Source organism: Chelonoidis abingdonii, chromosome 8 (assembly GCF_003597395.2).
Source record: "Chelonoidis abingdonii isolate Lonesome George chromosome 8, CheloAbing_2.0, whole genome shotgun sequence".
Lineage (NCBI taxonomy): Eukaryota > Metazoa > Chordata > Testudines > Testudinidae > Chelonoidis > Chelonoidis abingdonii.
The window spans coordinates 79,403,758-79,431,387 of record NC_133776.1 but is presented as its reverse complement, the minus strand read 5'-3'; the positions used below and the strand labels follow the sequence as shown (position 1 = coordinate 79,431,387).

The 27,630-nt window shown below is 42.3% G+C and overlaps 1 protein-coding gene across 2 annotated transcripts; it reads right to left on the bottom strand.

Annotated features, from left to right (window-relative positions):
• Window positions 1-11,167: 11,167 nt before the first annotated feature.
• On the bottom strand, window positions 11,168-26,569 carry CYSLTR1 (cysteinyl leukotriene receptor 1). Of its 2 annotated transcripts, none has more exons than XM_032797004.2 (2): window positions 24,385-24,822; window positions 11,168-14,448 (listed from the first exon to the last, which is right to left on the bottom strand). In XM_032797004.2, exon 2 carries the CDS (start codon window positions 14,408-14,410, stop codon window positions 13,385-13,387), a length of 1,026 nt encoding a protein of 341 aa, XP_032652895.1. In that variant the 5' UTR covers window positions 14,411-14,448; window positions 24,385-24,822; the 3' UTR covers window positions 11,168-13,384. The 2 variants fall into 2 exon arrangements, with proteins under 2 accessions (XP_032652895.1, XP_032652896.1); XM_032797005.2 differs by lacking the exon at window positions 24,385-24,822 and adding an exon at window positions 26,534-26,569 and having other exon boundaries at window positions 13,288-14,448.
• Between the last annotated feature and the right edge of the window lie 1,061 nt (window positions 26,570-27,630).

Below are 27,630 nucleotides of genomic sequence, written 5' to 3'. Positions count from 1 at the left end.
CTAGATTTTGGTACAGGTTTAGTCAGATGGTGCGAATGTAATTCCTGCTAATAAGCCCGATCCTGCACCCTCTCTGAATGCAGAACTCCTACTCAAGTCAGGGCCGGATTTACACCTTACACGCCCCAAGGCACAGCAGCGTCAGCGCCCTCCCTGTCTACAGCTGAGCTTTGTGTTTTCTGTAAAAAATTAAACTTTTCACCCACTTTTAACTCTTAGGCACCCCTAGAACACTGGCACCCCTAGGCACATGCCTAACTGGAAATCTGGCCCTGACTGAAGTCAGTGAGAACAAGGCTGGGCTGCAAGACCATGAAACTTACATGTAGACTGTGGGCCCAGTCCTGTAAGGTGCTGATCACCTTCAACTCCCCTTATTTTTTATTGTAGAAGATGCTTAGCACATTGACATTGACCCTGCACTGCTAGACAGGGCCGGCGCTTCCATTTAGGAGACCTACGAAGTCGCCTAGGGCGGCAGGATTTGGGAGGGCAGCAGACTGCTCCGGTGGACCTCCTGCAGGCGTTCCTGCGGACAGTCCGCTGGTCCTGCGGCTCCCGTGGAGCATCTGCAGGCACACCTGTGAGAGGTCCACCGGAGCCGCGGGACCGGCGAGCTGGCCCTGCGCCTAGGGCGCCAAAAACCCTGGTGCCGCTCCTGCTGCTAGAAATTTGCTGTTGACTTCTATGGGTGCAGTATCAGGCCCATTACTTACCTTACAGTTGCTTGGAGTATGTTGCCTGGAAGGCCAAATAAAAAGTTATTTACTTCTCAAACCTTGCAGACATAAAAGTCTTTTACTACAGAGACATTAAATAAACATCCTGAAATAAGTGTGGTGAAATCTTGTGAGTGCCTTCTGGACTTTCTTGCATGAGCACTTGAGAAATTTGGCCCAGCATTAATAAAACTGGATACAGTAAAGTCTCACATTACAGTGTTTCACAATACCACAAATGTCAAAAAAAGGAAATGTTCTCAGGGACTGAGGCAACACAACTGAGGGCTTATGTCAGGCTGAAGTACTAGAAGCTAGACTGGTCTTTAGATAATACTATAATATGGGGTATGTGTGTACATGCGTACATGCATGCACACACAGAAGATACTAAGGCTAATATTTTCAAAAGCAACTAGCAATTTTGGACGCCTCAAATTTTGGATACTTGTTGAGACCATTGGCGTGTGTAGAGGACTTTCTGAGAATGAGGCAAGTTTAAGGTGTTCAGTTTTGGGTACTCAATGTGAGACACACATTAAAAATTACCCAATTTTCAGAAAATCAGGGCACCTGCCGTTTGGCAATCACACAACTTTAGCAGGTCTCAAGTTGAGCATCAAAAAATGGAGACATCCAAAGTCACTAGTCACTTTTTAAAACCTTGGCCTAAACAATTGGTCTGTCTTCTGACTTGTCTGAGGGATGCAAAACCGATGCTAAAACGAAGGCATTAAAAATGTTCTATTTAAAATCTAGGACTGATAAATATCATGAGCCCAAACTAGTTCTCTGTTTTGCCCATGAAAACCGAGTAAGGTTGCATAATTATAACTGAGAGCAGAAATTGGCCCAATATCTTGATGCATTTCTAGGAGGAAACTCAGATGTTCAGCAGATGTTGAAAAGGAGTGCAAAGAAGATAAAGTTTGGTTTTATTTGAAACAAAGATCTGTGCTGTTCTCCTAGAAACAGAAAGATTAATTGTTTTATTTTTGTAAACAGAAATCTAGTTTGTGGTCAGCCTGCTGGCCCAGAGGTCCCTATACAATCTCTGGCCTGCAGCAGGTGTCTGTTTCAGACCAACTCTGAAAACTAGCACAAACATGAACAAACAATGATAAATTAAACAGAGCTGATTCTCCACCTGAACAGAATCTGATCTTGAAAATGCTTACTCACATGAGTAATCCCACTAATCACACATATGGAAGCCATTCATATATGTAAGAGTTTGTGCCCAAGGCTCACAGTTTGTTCCTCTGCTTTGTTAAAGGAAGAAATGTACCAACGTTTCCCTTTTAGTAACTGACACATCACTTGCCATTTTTCAGTCCCTTAGCCCAAACAGAACGGCTGCCCGGATCACTGTATATGTTTGATTGTCTACTTTTATCCTTTGTCATTTTTTTCAGCTCATAGACTTGCATTCCACTTTGTGTAATGATACAAAAAGAAACAAACCAACCCTGCAATGGTAAGGCTGAGCAGTTAAGCAGGTATGTTATTTTTGTGGGCCAAAACTGCTCACCCTTAATGTTGCATTAACATGGAGGTGTTTTTGCAGGTCATCATTTATAGTGAAATGGAAATGCCCTTTAATATCAGTGGGAACAAAATCAATTCCTAAGACTGGGAGTTTTAATTTCTCTAAAATGAATCGTATTTCATGAAAGTAGGTCTTGCTCCGGGGAGCTATGTAGAGCAGGGTGGGGGTGAAAGGGATGCATACTGCTCATAGGGTTGGGGTGAAAGCGATGCATAGCTATATATGCATATAGCTACAGGCTATAGGACACCAGTGCACCTGCTACCACAGTCCTTGGGATAATTTAATAGAGATTAGAGAGTACCCAATGAGACTAGGATGCAAAAATTTCTCTCTGGAATTGGCAGGGACATTTTGCATTTTTTCTTGCCATATCTCACACTCTTCCAATCCACAGATGGACTAAACTGTAACTGGACCCAGAGTAATAGCCATGAGATGAGGAAAGAGTAAGACTCAGAGCTCAGTCTTGTTGGAAGCATCTTATCCATTGTGCATTGTTATAATGTAATATTGAGTTATCTGTTCTTCGGTGCATGGAATAAGCCCATCAAACATTCTTGGAGCACAGTCATGTAATTTAATAACAAAGCACACTGCACAGCCCTAAACAGACTCTCTCCATTGCTTGATTTGTTGCCTCAAGTAAGCCTGAGGTCCAGGGGCGGCTCTAGACATTTCGCTGCCCCAAACATGGCAACATGCCGCGGGGGGTGCTCTGCCGGTCGCAGGTCCCACGGCTCCGGTGGACGGAGGGTCCGCTGGTCCCGTGGCTCCACCAGAGCCGTGGGACCAGCGGATCCTGCACAGGCACGCCTGCGGGAGGTCTACCGGAGCTGCGGGACCAGCGGACCCTCCACAGGCATGCAGCTGAAGGCTGCCTACCTGCCGCCCTCCCGGCGACCGGCAGAGCCCCCCCGCGGCATGCTGCCCCAAGCACGCGCTTGGCGTGCTGAGGCCTGGAGCCGCCCCTGCTGACGTCTAGAGCAAATGTATTCACAAAGGCAGAGTGATTTCCCTATGCATAGCTCTTTTCATACAAGGATCTCAAAGCACATTCAAAAGAACCTTACAACACCTCTGAGAGTAGAGAAGTACCATTGCACTCTTATCTAGTCAGTCAAGGTCTTAACGGGCCACTTCAGCTTAAATGGTCTCTTGAAGGTCAAGATGTTAATTACCTATGCTAAACAATCTGCTCCACCTTGTATTTAGCTGTGACACTCAAGTTTCCCCTGACCTGAAGAAGAGCTCTGTGAAAGCTTGTCTCTCTCACCAACAGAAGTTGGTCCAATAATAGATAATACCTGGACCACCTTGTCTGTCTAAGCTACTAACCTCTTCTTCAAATACTTCCTCAAGACCCACTTCTCCCAGGATGCAGTGTTGCCAACTCTTCTGATTGTATTATGAATCTCATGATATTTTGTGTTTTTCGTAAAGCCCCAGCTCCTGGAGGAAACGGATTACACTAGAATCTCAGCTTTAATTAAAAAAAGAGAATAAGTTTCTAGCCCTCATGGTTGCAGAGAAAAGCCTGAAAATGTGATCCAAATGTACCCTAAAAGCTCTGAAATCAGAAGGCAAACAAAAAGAACAAAAAATCTACTATTTTTTTTTAAATCCACATTTATTTTAGTCCAATTTCATGATTTTGGGGTGAGTGGAGCCTGACTCATGAGATTTGACAGTACTGAGGTGGACAATATTGATAATCCATGATAAATCGCTAACTTATTAAGGCCAGGCAGGTAGTCAGTCGGTATTACTGAGAACATTGATCTGTCTTGTCTGTTTATATTTTAAAACAAACAAAAGTGACAGTTTTTGTCAATACTAAAGATTATTGCCAGTGTCTAATTTCCTCATTTAACCTCTCGCTGTGTTACCTCAAATAATATTACTACTATTAGTTGTAGCTGTGTTTGTCCAAGGATATTAGAAAGACAAGGTAGTTGAGGTAATATCTTTTATCTTTTGTTGGTGAGAGGGGCTTTCCTGAAGAACAACTCTGTGTGGTTTGACAGCTACTCTCTCTCACCAACAGATGTTGGGCCAGTAAGAGATATTACTTCACCCTCTTTGTTTCTCTAATATCCTGTGACTGACACAGCTACAACTACACTGCACACAATATTACTACTTGTCATTCTGGTGAATACAAAGGTCAAGACTCAAGTAGAAGGCCAAAATAAGAAACAGAATATGTCTTTTGACGTACCCTGAGCATCTGTAACAGCACAAAGACCTCCCAATTGAAAGCAACTATTTCTGGCTTGTGTGTGCGTGCTTTTGGGTTAATCACTCAAGAGCTGATGGACCCTGTAGAGCAATAATGGTATTTGTGGTAAGGTGCATGCCTCAGGAACATCAAAGAAACCATACACAATCTGAGAATGTCTCCTTTCTCTCGGGAGGCCACACATTACTACCTGCTAAGGAGACTGTGTGAGGAGGTCTTGTGGCTACAAGTAAGTCTGGGTAGTAGGCGATCTGGGTTCTATTTGCAGACCAGCAACAGACCTCTTGTATGAGCTTGGCAAAATCTCTTAGGCCAAAACAATCAAATGTTATCACCTCAAGTTAGATGCCAAAGGGCCTGATTTCAAAGTTGATGAGTACCCTCAGCTCCCATTGACTTTCATTGGAGGAGTTGACTCAATACCTCTGAAAATCAGGCTGCTGGATTTTGGTTTCTAAGTATAAACATTCAGGTCTAATTTTCACAGGTGCTGAGTTACAGAGCTGTCAAGTAACATGGAGCTCACTTACCTCACCTCACATGTCACTGAACAGCAACTCAAAGGTCAGCCACTCTGCTGGGGTATTTTTTCTTCCTTTTCCCAGCAGGCTATATTATAACCAGGATAGTTGGGCCTCACCATGGCCATGGAACAAGCTTCACTGACTTTTTTTGGTTGACACAGCTCAGAGGACCTTGGTATTTAGGCTGCATCAAGCCCTGAGCATACAGGTGGCTCCATTTGTAATTATGATGTTTATTTTAGATTTTACATAGCTCTTTTCATCCACCACACAGCCGCCTGTTCCCTATGAGATGCTGATTTCTCTTCTTCTGTGAAATGCACCCACCTCTGCAAGGGGGGATGTAAAAACGGTTCAAAAACAGCAGCAGTTGACAAGAGTTTAGCGAAAAATACTGTATGCACCTGCAATGACAGGGGCTTTTAGGTAAGCAGAATGTAATTATCCACACTGGAATTTGCGTAGGAGACCAAGGCTAACGCGCCTCTACTTGTAAAAAGTGCCATGGGATCTTGAAAGGTCACAAGCAATTGGCACTTCAGTTTTATATCTCACCTTCTGCAGTGCAATCTTCCAACCACGGCTTACTAACCATTCAAGGCAACAACGCCACGTAGTAAATCCGCAGCAGCACTACTTGCAGCGCAGCGCCACCTAGCTTCATGCAGAAGCATTAGTCTACTGTTAAAGAGACAAGCCACTTCGCAAGTCTCCATCATTATTACACTGTGCAATAGCAGCACACTGGGGCATGGCTCCAGACTCACCCAAAGAGAACAGTGACATTTGCTGAATCCCCCATCCACACCCGACTCTCCCTTTTAACCTCACTTAGAGGCTACAGATTCCTTTCTCCATATTAATCACATAGGAAATACTGGAAATATGGCATAATGGATTAGGCCAAATTTGTTTGTCCATGCTGGCATGGAGATAACCATTAGTGGGAATGCTGAAGAAGCCAATAGCTTATGTGGCTTGTGCCAACATTTGCTTTCTCTTATCCTGGAAGTTAGGACCTGTGGTACAGGCAGGTGATTTGAGGTAACTGACAATCCCACCATATACCAAAGTTCTCTCCCAAACCAAAACCCAAAGGGTGTGTGTGTGTGTATGAACAGGAAAGCAGGGGCAGAAAGACTGAAAAAAAGTTACACCTGCAAGATATGAATGCATGGGAGAGAGCCTGGGGGAACAAGAGAAGCTGAGAAGCTGACTATATATGAGGGAATGAGAAAGGGGACTAGAGTGACAGGAGATGGTAGAAAGGTCAGTGCAAGAGAAGAAAGCAAAGTGGGAGTGAGAAGAAAGGGAAAGGAACAGAGGGAAGGATGGAAAGAGGAAGGAGACAGAATGGGCCCTCTCATGAGGCTGGACCCAGTCAGATTTTTGTGGGTGCTCAAATTGAAGGATTCACATTCCTAACCTTGGCTTTTGTGGACTTTTTTAGAAAAATGTATAACATTAAACACCTGACAATTTGCCAGTGTGAGAACTACTGCTTTGTAGTGATTTTTCCCAAGAACACATATGGTAGAAGGGTCCATAGCATAGAATGAGAGGGTACCGAACCAGATACATGAAAGCACATGTGACATTAAAACACACTTATCCCCTGCCTCCAAAGCAGCCACTATGTCAAACGTTTTATGCTCTTAGTTTCCTGTTAGTCTCTTTGTCTGCAGTGGTGTTCTTCCTGGCAGATCATAACACTTTCAGCACTGACCAGCTCAGAAATAAAGGATAGCTGTGGGTTTTTGCTGAGCCAGCACTAACAATTCGATCTTAATTTATAAATTAGGTATAGAGACATAGGCTCTTCCACAAGGAAAACTGATCATTAAAAGGGAAAGGATGAAATTTTGCAAAACCCAATTACTTTACTTCTCAAGGACCAATCACTAGGTGACACTACCGTACCATGAATTACTGCTTATGCACCAAAAAATTATGTTCTTATACTCAGGCAGGCAAATATTGATGCCTCTGTCACCTTTTCTAGGCATTTCTGCCACACGTCATTATCATATCTGCATGGCACCTTTCTCCCCCTAGTTTCTACCATTTTATTATTGGCACGACAAGCCAAACTGAGAAAAGTGTTGCCAGAGCTAACACAAGTATCTGCGAGTGAGGCAGGTTTCACAGTGGTAATGAGTGGCCAGCAGAGAGGTATGTCTCTTTCTCTGCCCCAGCATTTCTCTTCAGGTCCCTGTACATTTCCTAACCCTATGCTGAAATAAAAACCCATTCACAGCTGACATCATCAGGAAAGGGACAAATGGAAATTACTTTCTAGCCTGTTTTATCAGCATTTGAGAAAATTCTGAGGGTGAAATCTCAGTCTCTTTGAAGTCAAATGGAAAACTCCCCTTGGCTTCAATGGAACTAGGATTTCACCCTAAAAGATACCACATTATTACTTTACACTAATCCATTTGTCCAATAATCAGATTTCTGTATATGGCCAAATTCTAATTAAATGATCAAGAATGAGTGCAATCCTGTAGCTACTGGAACTTTTATAGCTTAACAATGAATACACCTTTTACGGCAATTTAGATGCAGGTTATTAATTTTACAGGTTTAAAATCTGAACAGAAAGTGTCTAGCTCACAGATCTGTGCAGGCTCCTTTACACAGGACCACAGTGAGAGACTTGTGACCTTGGGAATCTTTGCACATCATGCAAGTGGCCTCTAGATCATCTTTGTTAAACAGTTTTATTTTTATTCTGGTGTCGCTCACATACATTCTGCTTGTTTTGCTGTCTTTATATTCAGCTGTTTGGCTGTTTCTGTGGGTCCCAGCTGTCTGCTTGTCCAGATGCTTCTCTTCATACTGGGACTGCAGATGTGGACAGAATGCATTTGTCTTTAATTCCCTTCAGCACTGAATGATACAGGCACAGCACAAATTGTGTAGACATGGGGACCCAGTGTTGGGGTTTGACCAAGCTGCACTTAGCATTGGACCTAAACGATGAGGACAAAGGCAGCTGTCATCCACTGTACATCTTCTTGACAATGTGCTAGTTCAGGCTGCTCTAAGCTATGCCGAGTTACGACAGCCCCCAAAGGCACAGTTCACCATATCATCTTTTAGTATCACATCTTAATTAAGAAGAATCCTTATGCAGAGTTTTTAAAACTAGAAAATCAGAACACAGAGAACAAGTCTCAAATTATAACTTGCAGCATTTTATTTTAATTGTGTCCGGAAATGTTTTGTGAGTACAAAAACCTATCCTCTTATACAAAAACAGGCCAATGTACCTTTTCTTATTATTCGTATTGTGCCATCAAAGACAGAACAATGAAATAAGTAACGTTATACATAAATGTTTACAGTACAATACATTGCATGGAACATTATTCATTAGATATAGCTATAGTACTTAACACTTACTTTGAAACACGCTCTTGAAATAGGTCAGTACAAACACACTTACACAATGACACCACTGACAAGACCAGATAAATAGCTTGAAACCTAGCTGTAACACTTTACATCACACCTAAAGAACACATTCTTCAGAACACAACAATTTAGACCACCCAATTTACGATATTAAAGTAATTTCCTTTATACAGAAAGATGTCAGACTGCATTAAGACCACAAAACTCAACAATTTAACTACTTGTTAAACAGGCTTTAACTACTTGTTTTCTAGATAAGATGCTCACTCTTACAAGAGTCTATATACTGTATGTCTTTCCTAGTATGCCAAGGGCCCTTGGTCCAGTGTCTGCAGCATTCCAGAGAAAAGGAGACTGTTTTTTGTTTCCATGCATCTGAAGAAGTGGGTTTTTTACCCATGAAAGCTTATGCCCAAATAAATCTGTTAGTCTTTAAGGTGCCACTGGACTCCTCGTTGTAACTGTTCAGAGTACTTCTCCTTCCTTCTTGGTTAAAAAACACAGAGGTGCTTTCTTAGATATAGGATGAATGATAAAGATCTGCCCCCAACTTATCTTTTAAGATAACAATGTGCCTAGCCTTCATCTGTACTGTTCTCTAACAAGACGCCATCATGTTTTACCTTAAGTATAGTAAACCTTCTTTCTTCTTTTTCTTTCTTGTGTAGTTTTCCTTGAGGTCTTGGGTTTTCTCTTTTCCACAGTATGTAAGCAAGATGTGCAGTCGGGAATTATCCTTTTTTTGGGGAGCGGGGTGCCATTCTTTTTTTTTTTTTTTAATTAAAAAATCACCTTATAGCCTCATACATTTACATAGCACTGCCCATAGATAGGTGCTGCTCCTTCAGTGAGCTCTGAGTGTCTGTACCCCTGCCTACATGCAGAGATCATTGCAGGATCAGGGCCACAGAGCCTTATGTTACTGCAATTATTTACAGGACTAGTTCCATTGAAATAAAGCCTATGGAGTGAGCCACATTTCAAAGCTTTTTATTATGTGAGCATTTATGACAGGTAGCTCTACCTTAAGTTATGCTTTAGCTTCTATTTGCACTGATACGATTTATAAATAGGTTTGTTTTATTTGGAAAGTTGTAACACTCTAAGTTTATATTTGCAATGGCAGCACAAACAGAAGTTAATATAATCAGAAACAAGTTTCCATTGTGAATTAAAAGCAAACAGATTTTCGTCTGAGGGAGGCCAGGATATATGTGTGTATCTCACCTATAAATTAAGCAGAAAACACACCTGATGTCCTTCTGTTTGGTTCCTCTGGGACTTGGTTACTCTAGTCCTGGAGTGTATCGCCACTTTCCTTGACCCAGCAAAAAAGAAAGTTACACATAAAGCAAGAAAGTGAGGTGAGACTAGTCAGCTATGAAGCAGAATCCAGTTTTATAAGGGGCTAATTGGGGCACAGTAACTGCAGTTCAGCTACCGGCAGTTCGGGCTCTGCCTGCTTACAAAAGCCTCCCTGGTAGAAGCACAAAGAGGAACAGCGGTTGTGTCTGGAGAGGCATTCTCTCCTATAATCTTTTTTTCTGCCTAGTAGAGGAACTTCCTTATAGTACAATGTTTTTCATAGGTTCTCAAGGTACATCCAATTTGCTTGATCTAGGATCCAATTGGTAGCCTGGAATAAACATTCCAGCACAGAATGCTTCTAGCCTTGGGAGTGCCTAATTTACCAACCTGCAGGCATGCAATGTGCTGACAATCTTTTAATAAGCAGCTTTCTCTGGGATTGTGGTAAATACTGTGTACTCGGATAGTGAGCTTGGAGTGAAGGGTAGGAGGGACTGCAGAATCTATTAATTAGCTTTCCCTTTTAACCAAAAACATTTTCTCATCGCTATGATCCAGGAAGGTGGCAGTATCATTTGGCAAAAGGTTTTCTTTTCACAGTTATTGGTGAAATCCTGGTCCTATCCAAGTCACTAGCAAATGTCCTGTTGACTGCAAATTTGCAACAGAGCCAGCTTACACCTTATATGTCTGACCTACTTCCAATTCAAAGTGGAGTGGATCAAAGCACACTGGGGAACTTTTAGGGTGTGGTAGCAGATTGTAGATTTATACCCCAGCTTGCTGCACACTAACTGTTCATCTAGACAAGCCCTGAGGCTCAGGGGTAAGTCATTTGTGGGCGGTGATGATTTAAGGTTATTCAGCGAGTGCGTGGATTGCCCTTGAGGCAAGGGAAAGCACTCCAAGCCTCTCTGAAGTTTGGTGGCAGAATTTTAATATGACGCCCCCCAGTGTGTATTTCACTGCTTAAGTCTCGGACAGCAGTAGTCTCTGATTTCAACTCCTACTGAAAATTCTGCTCTATTTTGACTGTGGGGTTTTTTGGGTAGATTTTGGAAAGCTCTTGTAGCTGATAGGAACCCAAAGAAAGAAAGGAGAGAAGGTCTCTCATGTTTCCATGCCTTGAGCAGGCAAAATTCAGCTTGAGACCAATATGTGCTGCATGGTCAGAATAGAGTGGAGTGGCAGGAAAGAACAGCGCCAACCAAAAATACTACATTACTGGAAACCTGCTGAGGGTCAGAGGAAGCCAGAAAGTCTTCCTGATAATCATTATTCATTTGAAGGCTGGGAAATGTCATGGATAACGGAAGACATGGGAGCTGAAATGAGGAAATGTGGAGTTTGGGGCTCATCCTCCCACTCTGTAATAACTGAGCAAAAATACAATATGGAAAATGTACCTGATGACTCACTGCTGTTTAATATTACTGCCAGGAATGCTCCCAAAGCTACATAGGCAACTTAGAATAGCCCCGCTCTGTTCAGTCCTCTTTTACAATGCTATTTTATGGTGGAAAACACTTCAAAGAGGAGCTGGGGGGGAAGGTGGGTGGGGTTCAACTCTGTATCTTGAATTTTAAATATACTTTTCCACTCCCCCACCCTCCACAAAGCCTGACTGATGCATGGCTTAATTTTCATAGAATCATAGGACTGGAAGGGACCTTGAGAGGTCATTTAGTCCAATCCTCTGCACTCACGACAGGACAAAGTATTATTTAAACACCTGACAGATGTTTGTCTAACCTGTTCTTAAAAATCTCCAGATGAAGATTCAAACATCTTCATTAGGCAATGTATTCCAGTGCTTAACTACTCTGACAGGAAGTTTTTTTCTAATATACACCCTAAACTGCTCTTGCTGCAATTTAAGCCCATTGCTTCTTGTCCTATCCTCAGAGGTCAAGGAGAACAATTTTTCTCCTTCCTTCTTGTAACAACCTTTTATGTACTTGAAAACTGTTATCATGTCCCCCCTCAGTCTTCTCTTTTCCAGACTAAACAAACCCAATTTTTTCAATCTTCTATCATAGCTCACATTTTCTAGACTTTAGTTATTTTTATTTCTCTTGTCTGGACTTTCTCCAATTTGTCTACATCTTTCCTGAAATGTGGTGCCCAGCAGTGAAGACAATACTCCAGCTGAGGCCTAATCAGCGTGGACTAGAGCAGAAGAATTACTTCTACCATCTTGCTTAGAACACTCCTGTTAATATAGCCCAGAATGAGGTTTGCTATTTTTGCAACTACACCGTTGACCCATATTTAGCCTGTGATCCACTATGACCCCCAGATCCCTTTCCGCAGTACTCCTTCCTAGGCAGTTATTTCCCATTTTGTATGTAAGCAACCATTGGCTTCAAGGAGACTACTCATGTTGTTAGGGTTCAATTGGTGCAGGACTGGGGCCAAAGTGTTTGTTTGTGAGGCACATACCAGAACTATAGCTCAGGATTTACTTGTAAAATTCAGATAGACAGAAAGCCATTCAAAGATATTGTAGCTGTGAGCTGAGGTAACTAGTGTGCTGCAATATATTTGGAAATGGGAACTCAAATGACAGAAAATGTATGGGGCGGGGAGGGGGGGGTGTACAAATACAGTTCCTGTGTGGGAAGATATAGGCTCAGACCCTCCAGTGTGGTGTGGCTCTTTATGCCACACTGCCAGTGTATAGTACACATAAAGCTAGCTGAAATGGTCACATGAGGATTACTTTGTAGGGTGAGCATCTGGTGATGCAGACCCAGTGTAGTAGCTCCTATGCCACCCCCTCATGGCTAGGGCTTCCCTAATCCCAGGCTGCAGGATCAGTTCCTTTGGGTTGTTAGTGGCTAATACAAGTTAGAACAGTCCCTAGGCTGCTCTAAGTTACACCAGAAGATGGGCCTGTCACACAACTGGCCCACAATTGGAGGAGTGTATAGGTGGCTTAAAGTCATCTGTGCACACACCCTTTTGAATTAGGTGACAATCAGTGATCTATGCCACTGAAAGTTAAAAGCCCGTGCAATAAATAACAGGGAATAGGGAAGACATTTTCCTGTGAAATCAGTGTCTGTTTTGGGATTCAGTGCATACTCTCCTCCTCTCTTCCCCCTCCCCTTTTGCATAAGCTCCATCAGCTTCTATATTTACATTTCCCACTGGCTCAGTGACTAATAGTCTTTGTAGAGCTACCTCATGTGAGATTTTAAGAGTTTGTTTGCATGACTTTACTAGCACACAAATGTTTTCCTGCTGCTGTGCTGTAACTTGTTAAGTGTGTGTGGGATACGTACATGCCTTCTGAGCATGTTTTCAGAATATCCGCTCACATTTTCAGTCCTTTTTGTTTTGAGTCTCTTGGAATTTAAAATTACCCTCAGACTGCTCCACAACACGATCAAATAAGCCCCTCAATGGCAGCCAGAGGGGTGTCTGGTCAGAAAGGTATGAGTAGAAGCAGGTCCCTGTGGATTTTTGTCTCTGTTTAACTTTGATGAAGATACATTTGTTTTGTTTATTTCTCCTGAAACAGTTCTGCAGTCACTGGTGTTCCATTGTGAGCTTATTTCTACTGCAGTGCCACACAAAAAGCCTTACAAAGGAAGCACAGCTACGCCTCACATCCAGCTTATTTATGGTTTTCTTGCAACGGCTCGTCGTCTTTCTCCTTTAATGATAACTTTTTCCTGGGTCCCAGTATCACACTGGAGGAGGAAGCCTTTCTAAATGTGGAAAGTCTCCTCCGAAAGTTGCCCCCGGAAAAGAAATACAGGAGCGGGTCAAAGCAGCAGTTTGATGCTGCCAAGGACAGGGTTATCACTACTAATTTCTGCATGAAAAGGATGTCTTCACAGCTGGAGTCTTTCCTCTTCAGGAAGTGAAGGTGGATTGTGCGCTGAATATGGTAAGGTGTGAAGCTGACCAGGAAGGCAGCTGTTACAATGATTATCATCCAGATGGCCTTCTTATGAGTAGACTGATTCTTCTTCAGTGAATTCTTCAGTAAAGTCTTTATGATCATGGCATAACAGATAGTTATGACACTAAAGGGGATAATGAAGCCTACAAACAGTGCAATATAATGTAGGACCAGCAGATTGGTCATCTGACTGCTTTTTGGAGGTTCAAAGCACTTTGTCTTGTTACCTTCTTGGTAAGACCCACTCAGTAAAAATGGAGAACTTGTCAGTGTGACAAAAATCCAAATGCTCACACATGCTAGTCTGGACTTTTTCTCAGTCACCAAATTGAGATTCTGGACGGGGAAAACGATGGCTATGCAGCGAGAGAAGCTCATGGCTGTCATGAATAAAATGCTACAGTACAGGTTGACATAGAATGCATAGGAACTAACTCTGCATAAGAAGTCACCAAAGAACCAGTTGCCTCTGTGAACATAATACACTACTCGAAGAGGCAGGGTGCATACACAAAGGAGGTCTGACACTGCAAGATTCAGCATGTAGACCTGGAAGGCTGTCTTCTGCCGGTACGTTTTTATAAGGACATATAGTACAAAGCCATTTCCAACAAAGCCCAGAATCGCAATCATGGAGTACAACGTGGAGTACACTTTATTTCGGAAGTCGTCAATGGTCATAGGGCATGTCGAGTTGCTGCCAGAGAATGTGGTCATATTTCCTGTGGTAGCCATAGGCTCTGCCTGAGAGGTGTCACCTTGAAACCTACAGTCTAAAGATGAAAAATACAAGTGAATTTTATAAAGCATGGAACATCAAAATATAACCCAGTTATTAAATGGAAAAGACAGAAAGGTGGGGTTTTTGTTTGTTTTTTTGGGATGGGGCTAGCAGGGTTCATATTGAGCTAATATTTCAAATATCTGATGGCATAACTATCCTCACAAAAGGCAGGATCGATGTTCTTAAACCCAGACAATTCGTACTATAAACATAAAGGGTGAGATTTTCAAAATTCCTCAGCATTGGCTGAACTCTTCTCCCATTGAAGTCAATTGGAGTTTTGCTGTTGACCCCCAAGGGAGAAGAATTAGCCCAACACTGAGAACTTCTGAAAATCCCATGCTAATTTCTCATAATTCATTCTAAAAGCAAATAAAAGAACAAAACAAAAATCCCCACTGGTGCTACCACTGGTTCCAAACTGGCAGTACAGTAGTACTGTGTGGCGCTGCAACGCAGACAACTTGATTGGCTTCCAAGTTCTAATTTCCATGTTAGTTAAAAGGAGGAAAAGGAAATATCTGACAGCAGTATAATCACTGGTCAGCAAACACAGAACTTTAGAATGTATTCAAAATGGACACTTTTAGCTACTTATCCCTGTTTTTAGTGTGCTCATTCTCTAAATACCTGGCAAATCCCAGCTCCCTCCACACCATTCTGGAGGCCTTCTTGTATGAGGACAGACCTCAGGAGGAGAAAGCCCATATGGCAATTTTTGAAGCTTTAACCAAAGTGTAGAAAGAAGCCTTTTCTAGTACACAGAATGATTTAAAAAACTTTAAAAATAATCTTGAAGACAGCTCCAAGGCTGAGGCTGCTCACAGCTAGAATAGATGCTTGTTAGCTGCCAAACTCCTGTACAGGCTTCACTCCACTTAGGGATAACACAAATCTTAACATGTCAAATTAATATAATATACACAGTCCCTCACTCATTTCATAAGAGCCCTACATGTTAGCCTACCAAAATCCAAATGTGGGAGGAGGCCTTACAATGGGAAGTTAACTATCAGAAAAAGCTTCAGATGTCATGGGATGAATTTCTTTAATGTCAATGTTTTCTATAATCGCCCTTTGGTGACTCAGCATTTCTTTTGCTGTAAGATGCTAGCCTTACTCACCAGGCTGGGGAATCATCCCATGCTCAAATCAGTTTTAGCCCTGCCTCCAGTCTCCATTCATTGTGCAAACCTCCAACAAATTCACAAAAGAAAAACAGAACTTTCAGTTGGTGCTTTCTATCCAGCCACAACACCCAGGGCTTCCCACCTGGAGTCTCTCTTCCCCAGGAACTACTGTAGGAGAGAGGTTTTAGAGTCTTAGCTGTGTTAGTCTGTATCAGCAAAAATAAGGAGGAGTCCTTGTGGCACCTTAGAGACTAACAAATACTGATACTCACACCTTCTTGTCACCTGTTTGAAATGGGCCACCTTGATTACATCGGATTGCATCCAACTAAGTGGGTATGCACCCACGAAAGCTCATGCTCCAATAGATCTGTTAGTCTATAAGGTGCCACAAGACTCTTTGCTGCTTTTACAGATCCAGACTAACACGGCTGCCCCTCTGATACTTGATTTCATTGGCCTCATTAGCACTACAAAAGTGTTGTTCCCTCCCTTGGTATTCACCCCTTCTTGTCAACTGTTGAGAATAGGCCACTTCCACCTTAATTGAATTAGCTCATTAGCAATGACCCCCCCACACTTGGTAAGGCAACTCCCATCTTTTCCTGTGCTGTGTATTTATACCTGCCTAAATAAATAAATAAAATAAAATAATGCCTACTTCATTTTCCACTCCAGGCATCTGATGAAGTGGGTTTAAGCCCATGAAAACTTATGCCCAAATAGTTCAGATGCTAAAAAGATGATTAGGATGAATTCCATCTAGGTCTGTGACAGGGACCATTGAAATAGGTGCTATGAAGATAAAGATTTACTCCCCAAATCAAAGAAAAAACGTGTCTTATGCAGCATCATTTAGGAAGTGCACGCTAGTGTGGTGCAAGGAGGCATTTCAGTCTTTTGAAATCATCAAGGGAACTGCTGAGCTCAAGCATTTAATTACTTTCGGTTTTCTTTAATACTGGACAACTTCTGTATCAAATAAATATTTCTTGGAGGACATAATATTAGAAATGCTCAGCAGCAATCTCTGAAGGACATGCTAGCTATTGTGTGTGTGATTTATAAAGAACCCCTCTATATGCCTGTAAAGGGGCAGGCGAGATTTGGAAGTTGACAAGCAAATCTGTTATATAATGATTTGTTCAGAGCCATTTCCCAGCAGTGAGTAAGATCACATCCTGTCTGAGTCAGGGCCGAGTAGCAGGAACGGCGCCAGGGTTTTTGGCACCTTAGGCGGGGGTCCTTCCGTGCCCCCGGTCGTTGGTGGCAATTCTGCAGCTGGGGGGTCCTTCCGTGCTCCTGCTCTTCAGGGCACTTTGGTGGTGGGTCCCGGAGCGAGTGAAGGACCCGCCACAGAATTGCCGCTGAAGACCCGGAGCGCGGAAGGACCCCCCCCCGCCGCCAAATTGCCACCAAGGGCGGCAAAATGCCACTCCCCCAAATCCTGGTGTCCTAGGCGACCGCCGAGGTCACCTAAATGGAAGCGCCGGCCCCGCCAAGTAGGCAAATCCTCCATCCCTGCCTAGGTTAGCTTCCTTACACAGACTCTGTTTCTCTTTGTGTGTTTTGTTCAGTTCCATTGCTTTATATAGAGCAAGTTAGAACATCAGGCTGACTGATTTGTTCCATCTTAAATCTGTTAGCAGTAGCATTTTATAATGTTTGAAGTAGATAAATAAAAACAAAGCAACAAGTCCACCACTTAAAAAAGCCTAGTGTCTTCACTCTCAAGCAAGATGTTTGAGATTACCTGTGTGAGAAAGAATTAATACATGATGACATAGTAAGGATTTATCTGCATGAATTTACTTAGACTGTGAGTTCTTTGGGGTAGGGACTGTCTCTGTTCTGTGTTTGTGCAGTGCCTTCCATAATGCAGTCCTGTTCCATGACCAGGGTTCCTAGGCACTACAGAAATACAAATACTAAATAATAATAATAATAATGATGATAGGGTTGGGATGGTCAGATTACTCAGGAGTGGGAAGACATCAGGGAGTTATGCAGGTGTTCCCATACAACACAACATTATAGCATCCTACCCTAACAAGCCCTCGATATGTGCCAAATATTTTACAGCAAGTCTATTTTTATAAATATTCTGGGAAGTTTTAAAACTTCATTGGGATATTTTTTGTTTTCTTTCATCTCTGAAACCAGATGCTCTAGTTACAATGAAAACTCTAAAAGTGACCTAAAATAGCTTTCCATAAAAATATCATGACATAAAAATATCATGATCTTAAGGTCTGATATCTCAGGATAATCCATGGGTCTCCCCATGGACAGAAGGGGATAGTCTCTCTGCTTAGAGTAGCTCAGTGATGAGTCTGATGGTGTGGTTGCAGTGGTGGGAGAGGCTGTGGTTGGAAGAAGAACAGGAGTACTTGTGGCACCTTAGAGACTAACAAATTTATTTGAGCATGAGCTTTCGTGTTCCATTCTGTGCATCTGAAGAAGTGAGCTGTAGCTCACGAAAGCTCACGCTGAAATAAATTTGTTAGTCTCTAAAGTGCCACAAGTATTTCTGTTCTTTTTGCGGATACAGACTAACACGGCTGCTACTCCGAAACCTGTGGTTGGAAGGACATTACAACATGCAAACTTAAATAAAGCAAGAGTCACGTGGCTTTCATTGTCCTGAGAAGATGTTCATAGTTGCATTTGGACGCCAAACCTATCCTGATTTTGGTTAAGTTCAGGATTCTATATGAACATTTTGCACAGCTATGCCCTCAACCTGGGACTAATTAAAACCAATTACCTACTGTAGGAAGGATTTCCCTCCCACTATTAGTTCCCAAAGGACCTAATCTCCCCCAGGGGCTGGTTATTATACATAAATTAATATTTCTCTTATTAGCCTTAAGAAGACAAGCAACTAGTCAACAGCTGTTTGTGATCATGCTTTTCTTTTAAAACAGCTGAGCACTGACATTTGTCGGGTTTCTAAATATGACTAAAGATTTCCTTTAAAATCACAAGTGATTTGTAAGCAAAATTAAAAACCACCCATGAAAACGTGCTGCATTCAGACAAGTAGAGTGATTATAACAAATAAAATATGTGACAATTCTTGTGTGCATCTGTTGAAAGAATTCATTTGCTAACTGATGATGATTTAGGTTAATTTTGCATCATATGAAATTAGGTACAGGGAAAGTCTAATTTACAAACATGACCAAATGCCTCTACTGATGTAAGCATAATCAACAGGAATTTTCAACTAAATCAGTTAGTGTCTATACTTGATGGAGTCTTGAACCAAAACCTTGGATCTGACCAAACCTCAGTTGTGGAGGTGTTCCAAATGTGAGTCCAGATCCAGACATAACATTTGCAAGTAATCCCCCTTATTGGACTGAACTTTGTGACTTAGACCTATTGCTTGTTCACATATTGAGGGTATAACAGATCCCTCTATTTTTATGTTCCTTACATAACAACAGCGCCTTGAACCATTTATCTATGTACAGCTGCAGCTAACGTGGTGGGCATGTAAGCAACCAGAAGGGGGCAGCCATGATTAACCAGAACAAAGTATATGCCAAATTAAAACAACCACCCAACAATTTAGAGACAATTTAGTTTTGTTATTCTTAATAATTCTTCATACACTGTACCCAGGCTTCTAGTGGGTTTTAAATAAATTACACTGGAAAATTGTACTAAAGAATTACATAAGCAAGAGAGGTTTCAGAGAAGCAGCCGTGTTAGTCTGTATTCGCAAAAAGAACAGGAGTACTTGTGGCACCTCAGATTCTAAGGAGCTGCAAGTATTCCTGTTCTATAAACAAGAGACAAACCCAAGTATAAGATGCCACTATGGCTGTTTTTAAAATGAGAGTTAAAGCATAATCAACCCTAGGTGTCAATTTCTAGTATTCTTAATGATGTGAGACAGATTTAATTTTCTTTGAGGAGGAGTATGTGAGCTACCTGCAAACACTGAACTCAGACAGCTGCTTTTAAAAAATCCTTATTGTTATATTTTAGCTTAAAGGATAGAGTGAGGTATAGCCAGAACAAACTGAAAACCTTGATGAGTTATATTGCATAGATTTGAGTTAGCTTGCAAGATCAGTGTGGTGACTTGTATATTTTTCTTTCAGTTAGAGCATACATTATATTCCTCTGTGTTATGCCTTGTAACAGTTAGTCAGATACAGATCCCAATGCTGTAAACAAGCATATGCTTAATTTTGCTCGCTCAAGTAGTCCCAGTCCCACTCAATCCAGTGAGACTGAGTGGAAGTGTTTGCAGGATCGGGACCACAGTGTATCATGTTTATTTTATACTCTATTCTTTATAATAGAGTCCCTGGATGGATTGTCTAGGTCAGCAGTTCCCAATCTATGGGTCATGAATCATGACCCCCACCTGGGGTCACACCAAAATGGTGGCCTCCAAGTTGTCTGGGGTCGCAGAAAGCAATAAAGTTCGGAAATGGGATTATGCAGGCAAAAAGTTTGGGAACTGGTGATCTAGGACCTGATCCTGCCTCCTGGAGGTCCATGGAAACTTTGCCATTGACAGGGTTACCAACTCTCATGGTCTTATTTCAAGTCTTAACATACTTGATGTAATTCATGAAACCTCAGCTGTGGGAATCAAGAGATTGCATGAGAAACTCTCCTTTCACGAAAAAAACTGGAAGTTTCTAGCCCTCATGGGTTGCAGAGAAAAGTCTGAAAGTGTGAATCAAGGGTACCCTAAAGCCTCAGAAATCAGAAGGCAAAGAAAAAGAACCCCAAAGGTATTATTTTTTAAAATATCCTGATTTTTAAGGCAATAATGATCTTTTGGGAGCCTCAGCTCATGATTTCTGAACTGCTGAGGCTGTCAATAGTGCGACTGACTTCACCCTCTGAAGGATCAAGCCCCTAGCTCCTGTAGCCTTCAGCTCTGAACCTGAAACCACTTATGCACATGCATAACTTTTCCCAGGAGAGTTCAATGGGACTATTTGTGTGCAAAATTACTCATGTGCAAGTGATTGCAGGGTGGCAGCAATAAAGAAGGATTTCCTTTTTGGTTACATGAGCTTTTTGGCTATTGGATTTTTAAATGTCTCTTTCTTTTGCCCATTAGTTTGGTCAAAGCTGAAGGACTCTAATATAAGTAAGTTTGGGTTATGTGAGTTGTGTGCGTTCTGCCTTTGTAATGTCCTCCCTCAAGCGTTTTATTGCATCATGCAGTCAGTAAGCAGAAGTGTGCCAGTCCCAGCAGCTGTGACTAAGTTTGATGCCCGCAGCAGAAAAGAGAGAATGGCAGTGAAATGTTAGGTGAATTGTAGTGCCTGTGAAAGGTGCTGGACTGAATGTGCTAGAGGTTGACGTCATCTGTTTATCTCAAAACAGACACATAGGCAACGGCAATACAGGGTCCCCACACTGCCCTATCAATTAGCTTTAATTCTGAACCAGAGGGACCAGCCCTAGGCTTTAGACAGCAATTAATTTTCTATTCTCATTGACTGCTTGAGCTCTTTACTATGGCCTTGTCTATACTGGGGATTTGCCTTGATTTCAGCTCCCAGTGTAGCTACGCCAGTGCAAACTCCTCGTGTAGACAGGCAAAGACCCTATGAGCCATAATTTGCACCTGTGCATTTTACAACATTTTTACAACATGTGCATTTCAGTTAGGGGTAAGTTCTCCCAGTGCAAATAGAGGCTTTGCGTTCTACACTAGAGATTTGCACTGCTGCAGTTACTTTCGTGGCAGGCCACAAATGGCTGAAATTTTGGCAAATTCCCAGTGTGGACACGGACTAGGAGTGCCAGAAAAACTTTCAAATGGTGGTGGCGGCATTCTGATGTCGAAACCTATTAAATGACAGCTCTCAGTCATAGCTAATCTGGGGCTGGATTCAAGTTAAGCTACATGAGAAATGCTTCATCTTCTATTACCAATGTCATGGATCATCTAGTCTGCATGCATCTGCTTTTTCTGTTAGTGTCCAAAGTCCATGAAATAGGATTTTCTTTCATATTGATTAGGAACAGTAGATCAGCTGTGGACTATTTTTAAAAAGTAGGAAAATTTTTATGATGAAGTATACTTTTGTTATGGTTCTGTGCTACTCCCAGGTAAATCTATATGCTATATTTTCTGTGGAGATGTTAATTTTTGAGGAGATATGGTTTGAAGTGCAGGGTTTCTCAAACAGGGTCGCTGTTTGTGTAAGGAAAGCCTCTGGCAGGCTGGGCCGGTGTGTTTACCTGCCCTGTCCGCAGGTCAGGCTGATCGCGGCTCCCACTGGCTGTGGATCGCTGCTCCGGGCCAATGGGTGCTGTTGGAAGTGGCGACCCCGGTTTGAGAAACCCGATCTTGTGGGTTTTGTAATTTCCTTGCAAATAAAGATATGTGGAACCACAGAATCATGGAAGTGTAGGATTGAAAGGGACCTCAATAGGTCTTCTAGTCCAGTCTCCTGCACTCAAGGCAAGACTACATTACTAGACCATTCTTGACAGGTGTTTGTCTGACTTGTTCTTAAAACCTCCACTGACAGAGATTCCACAACCTATCGAGGCAATCTGTTCCAGTGCTTACCTACTCTAACAGGAGGATTTTCCTAATGTCCAACCTAAACCTCCCTTGCTGCAGTCTAAGCCCATTTCTTCTTATCCTATCCTCAGAGGTTAACAAGAACAATTTTTCACACTCTTCCTTATAACAACCTTTTATGTACTTGAAGACTGTTATCATTGGTCCCCCACTGCTCCCCGCTGCCCCTCAGTTTTCTCTTTGCCAGAGTAAACAAATACAATTTTTCAAACTTTCCTCACAGGTCTTGTTTTCTAGACTTTAAATAATTTTTGTTGCTCTCCTCTGAACTTTATCCAATTTATCTACATTTCCTGAAATGTGGTGCCCAGAACCGGATACAATATTCCAGCTGAGGCCCTATCAGTGTTGAACAGAACGGAAGAATTAAGTCTTGCTTACAACACTCCTGCTAATACATCCCCGCATGATATTTGCTTTTTTTGGGGGCAACAGTGTTACATTGTGTCAAGTATCAGAGGGGTAGCCCTGTTAGTCTGGATGTGTAAAAGCAGCAAAGAATCCTGTGGCACCTTATAGACTAACTGACATATTGGAGCATGAGCTTTCGTGGGTGAATACCCACTTCGTCAGATGCATGTAGTGGAAATTTCCAGGGGCAGGTATATATATATATATATATATACAAGCAAGAAGCAGGCTAGAGATAACAAGGTTAGTTCGATCAGGGACTACATTGTTGATTTAGGGCTCCTTTGAGCAGTCTCTTAAATAAAAGTAATTTTCAGATTCTGAGAGACATAGGCTATAGATTTCCCTTTGCTTCCCAGATAATATGAATTATTACCAAATAACAATAAAAACTCATTATCAGTCTGATCCTGATTTATCAATATTTTCTTAAGAGGTAACCAATTGCTTTTGTATTTGATTAATTCTGACTTGCAATTTGATAGTATGGTATTTGTAGTCAAGTGAACACTAAAGAAACTTGAAGCCTTAATGTGATACCATTCAAGCTCTCTTGAAGCTATCTACACTGGATATTTTCCTTTAAATTTCTCACTGTTGTTACCACCAGTTCAGCTTCACTAGTGATAAAAAAGCTGGGAATGCTAGTATAGACAAGCCACCAGAGCTTTAATGCCCAGCTCTGAACTGGTGTAGATAACACAGTGGTTAAAATACAGATGGTTGGTTTTCACTTATTGCCTATATATTATACAGGAATTTAAATAAGATCAGATACAGGTTTTTGGTTTCTTTAGTATTTGCTTGGTTACAAATACTGTACTTTCAAACTGCCAGCCTTATTCAAGATTTTTGTTATGACTTGAATACCTTTCAGCAGGTTGTTTGGTACATTGTTGGTCATGGGGCAAATTTTTCAGTCAATACATAGAAGTTCTTGCCAGATCCAAAAATATGAGCTACGTTCACCAATCCTAATACTAATATTTCTATTTTTTTCTGGGAGGAGGTGTTAAAATGATTGCTATAGAATAAAGGAGAAATGGTAGGGTTCTTTGGATGTGGGTAAGTTTAATATAATGTCCTCGAAAGAGATTTGCCTACTTCTGACCTTCTTTAGACAGTGCTCACGTCCAGAGATGGGAAATGTGCAGCCTGTCTGTCAGTCCAGTAGATGCCTCAAGTGAGGTAACCTAAATCCATAGTTAGGCATCTGAATACAGGTGGCTTGATATTCAGTGGCGTGAATGTGTAACTGGATTTGAGTTACACATTCACTTGTAAATACCCAGGCTTGAAAGTTTTCTTCCAAGTCTCAAATTCTTCTACAAGTTATCAAAAAGTCTGGCATTACATCTGAGGGAAGGGAAAATAACTCTGTCAGTTACTGTAGACAAGGAAACCGGCAAACTGCTGAACTTTGGAAATAAAGTCATGTTTTCTCCTTACTTAATCTGGGGCAGACACATCCTCCCCCAGCCCTGGAAACCCCCAAACACCTTCCCCCTCCGCACTATTGAGAAATCCGCAGAAAGCCCTAAAATGGTCCTTAATGAAGTTTTTCAAGAGTTCTGCCCCATGCATACTTCTTCCATTATATCACTGTATTTGTATTTTGCACGTTAAACCCTGCAATTTTCTAAACAATTTATGAAAAGAGCCTAACTACAAGTTGCAAAATCAGGCTGAGGAGAGGCGATAAGACTGTTCTCCCACTTTTGCAACTCTCACTGTACCTAGCAATCTGCAATGTTAAAGCCATAGAAAGAATCTTTGCAACTAGCATTTAAACATCAGATCAACTTACTTTTTAAGTCTCCAACTTGACACACTGGATCTTCTCACTATTTTCACCCTTAGAAGTCAGTGAAAGATTTTGAGGAAGTCTTAAGTTCAGTATTTTCTTCCCAGCTCTGTCTGGTGCTGGCTTCGGTACCAAGCTGCTTAAACCAGAGCGTATGCTAAGAGCACACAGACTATTTGCATTTTCTTTGGTCTTTTAGGAAACCCTCTGTAACGATCCTCCCTTAAGGCAGCTCTTTGCTGTGAAAGGAGGCAGCATGTGGCTATTGGCTAATGCTCAAAGGGGAAGAAGAGAACAGCCCACAAAAACATCTAAATATTTGTAGTTAAGTGAATGTCACCTCATGACATTGGTCAGGTGCGGGAAGGGGAACAAAAACAAAAAAGGAGAGAGAGAGGTTTACAAGTGCGTCTGGCTCTTCCAGGCTCCAGACTCCCAGCTGCAGGAACTATCATGAGCTGAGACGTCTCCTGCTTTAAAAGAAGAGCAGCTTGTGTGCCTCCCCAGTTCCTGGGGCTAGGGAGTGGCTTAACCCTATCAACAGTGTAAAAAAATAACTAACTTCCCCACAACTCACTAATTCAAAGAAACAGATCGTTTAGACAAGCTGATCCCTTTATCTGGAGTATGCGGCAGTGAGGCCAGAACAGATCAGAGGGTGCCTTTGAGTTTGTCTTTTCCAGATACTTTTTCCTGTCCCCTTTCACACCCACTGTCCTGAGGCTTCCCATTTTTGCTACCTGTTTTAAACATTAAAAGTGCAAAGAACTGCTGGACAATCTTGTACGACTCCGTCAAGAGTCCCTATCTGGGAAATGGAAACTCCAGAGCATGCTCTGAACTGGCCATGGGCTCAATAAGGTAACTCATACAGTGGGCTGGGATTGTCAAAGGAGCCTAAGGAGTCTGGTGGCAAAATCCCACATTTCTAAGGGCTTGTCTACATGGGACACTACTGCATGGCAAACCAGGTGTGAATCTACAGGGCACTAGTTTGCCATGCAGGAAGGGCTAGTGTGAATGCTGCTACAGTGCACTAAATCTCCCAGAGTGCTCTTTGACTTACTATGCGTTAGTAGCAGCCAAAGAACACTCTGGAACTTTCAGTGCAGCTGTGTCCAGTGGTTAATTTGTAATGAAAGAGGTGCCAGGGCTATGAACTGCCAAGCCTAGAGGTGCCGGGGTTATGAACAGCCAAGCCTAGAGGTGCTGGGGCCATGAACTGCCAAGCCTAGAGGTGCCAGGGCTATGAACAGCCATGCCTAGAGGTGCTGGGGCTCAGCCTTGGCAAGCCGACACAAATTAAGCGCTTGCTGTGTCCATATGGGATGATACTGTGAAGCAAGCTGACACACTGCAGATTCACACTGGCTTGCCATGCAGGAATGGCAGACAAGCCTTAACACCCGATGATGCCTCTAAAAATCTAGCCCACATGAAAACACATGGATGAGGATTTGGACTCCCATATATAAATCAGATAGATTTTGAGACAAGCAGGAAATTCAAAGTTAAGGCTCAGATTCTATTCTGCAAAGGAGAATAATAGCTTTGTGCCCTGTTTTGCTTCTTTATGCTCGATAAAGAAGACCCAAAAGGACTTTTTAGAGTATTTTTATCTGACTTGTTTTTTACACTGAAAAATATCAGGCATACCCAACCTTATCTTCCTCATTTTTGCAGGAGCTTTCTCTTGTGCATCCAGAGAAGTGGATCAGGAGCTTCCTCAGCCTTAATCGAACAGGACTGTTGAATCATTAGCAAGGAGATCTTTTCTTCCAACTGCCTATAGGGTTTTTGATTTAAATCAGTGGTTCTCAAACTTTTGTACTGGTGACCCCTTTCACATAGCAAGCTTTTGAGTGTGACCCTCCTTATACATTAAAAACACCATTATAAATGCTGGATGCAAAGTGGGGTTTAGGGTGTAGGCTGACAGCTCGTGACGGCCCATGTAATAACCTTGTGACCCCCCCCGAGGGGTCCCGACCCCAGTTTAGACCCCTCCCTAACTTAAATAGATATTAACAAAAATAAGCAGGGTTAAGCAGTGTGAGCAAAAAGCACACTCTCTCTCAATTGCACAGTTTTCACTCCTTAGTGCCTGTGTGGCTCTAATTCTATTTGTTTCCCAGCCATCCCTAGAGCTTACCTGGAAAAACAGAGTAGATGAGACTGCAGTTTCTAAAATCAGAGCTTCAGCGTGTACAATTTAAAATCTCAGACTGTCATATAGCTTATGAAGCAAAGAGGGTCCAACCTCAATTTGTTTCTTTGTATGTGACTTTAACACATACTAGAAAGCAAGGGGAGCTGGAAGCACCATGGAGTCATTCTATTTCCTTCTCAGCTGCAGCAGAGCAATCATCCCCTTTGGACAGTGTGACTGTGGGAAGGCCCTCCAAGGCTACATCTTCATTGCAGGCTAATCATGAGTTAAGCAGTTCCAGGTTAGCCTATCACACTACAGCGTGACCACAGTGTTGTTATCGGCACGCTGCTCTCACTCCCTGCATCCGCACTGGTGCTGTTACTCAGTGATAAGCAAGCCGCTATCTAGGCGTGTGTAAGCCAAGATTCATTGTGCCATACCTCACTGCATCTCTCTGCGCTCACATTCGCAAAGTGCTGTAGGGCAACTCGTCCACCCACCCAGGGAGTTGTGGGAGGAAATCATCTAGATCTGGGAAATTCAATTCTTGGCAGGCCCCAGGCTGGTGTGGTGGTATGCTGTGATATGCTTAAAGTATAAATTATGATCCTGTTAATAACTAGTGCTTTTATGGAGGCACGTTTTCTTTTTTGTGCATCTGCAGAAGCTGTTGCCAAGAGACACTGGTGGGTATTTCAGAGGCTGCTCTTGACCTGAAGAAGGTGAAGGCAGAGGCTTACAAGCAGAAGGGGACCAGGTGAAGATGGAGGTGAGGACATGCTGATGCTGTTTTTTTCAGCAGATTCCCTCCTCTGCATATTCTCACTTCTGGATCAAGACCGCAAGCATACACTGGCAGGACCACATTGTGGTGAAAACATGGGCTGACCAGCACTAAACCCAGAATTTTTGCACAAGGAGAGCCACATTCCTGGACCTGGGTAAGGAGCTTGCCCCACCCTTGTGTAGCAAAGCACCCTGATAAGAAAGTCAATAATGTTCCAGAAGCATGCTTCTGTCATCTTGTGAAAGCTGGCAGCCCCAGATGGCTACAGATCTGCTGGGAATCAGTTCAGATAGGTAAAACCACAGCTAGC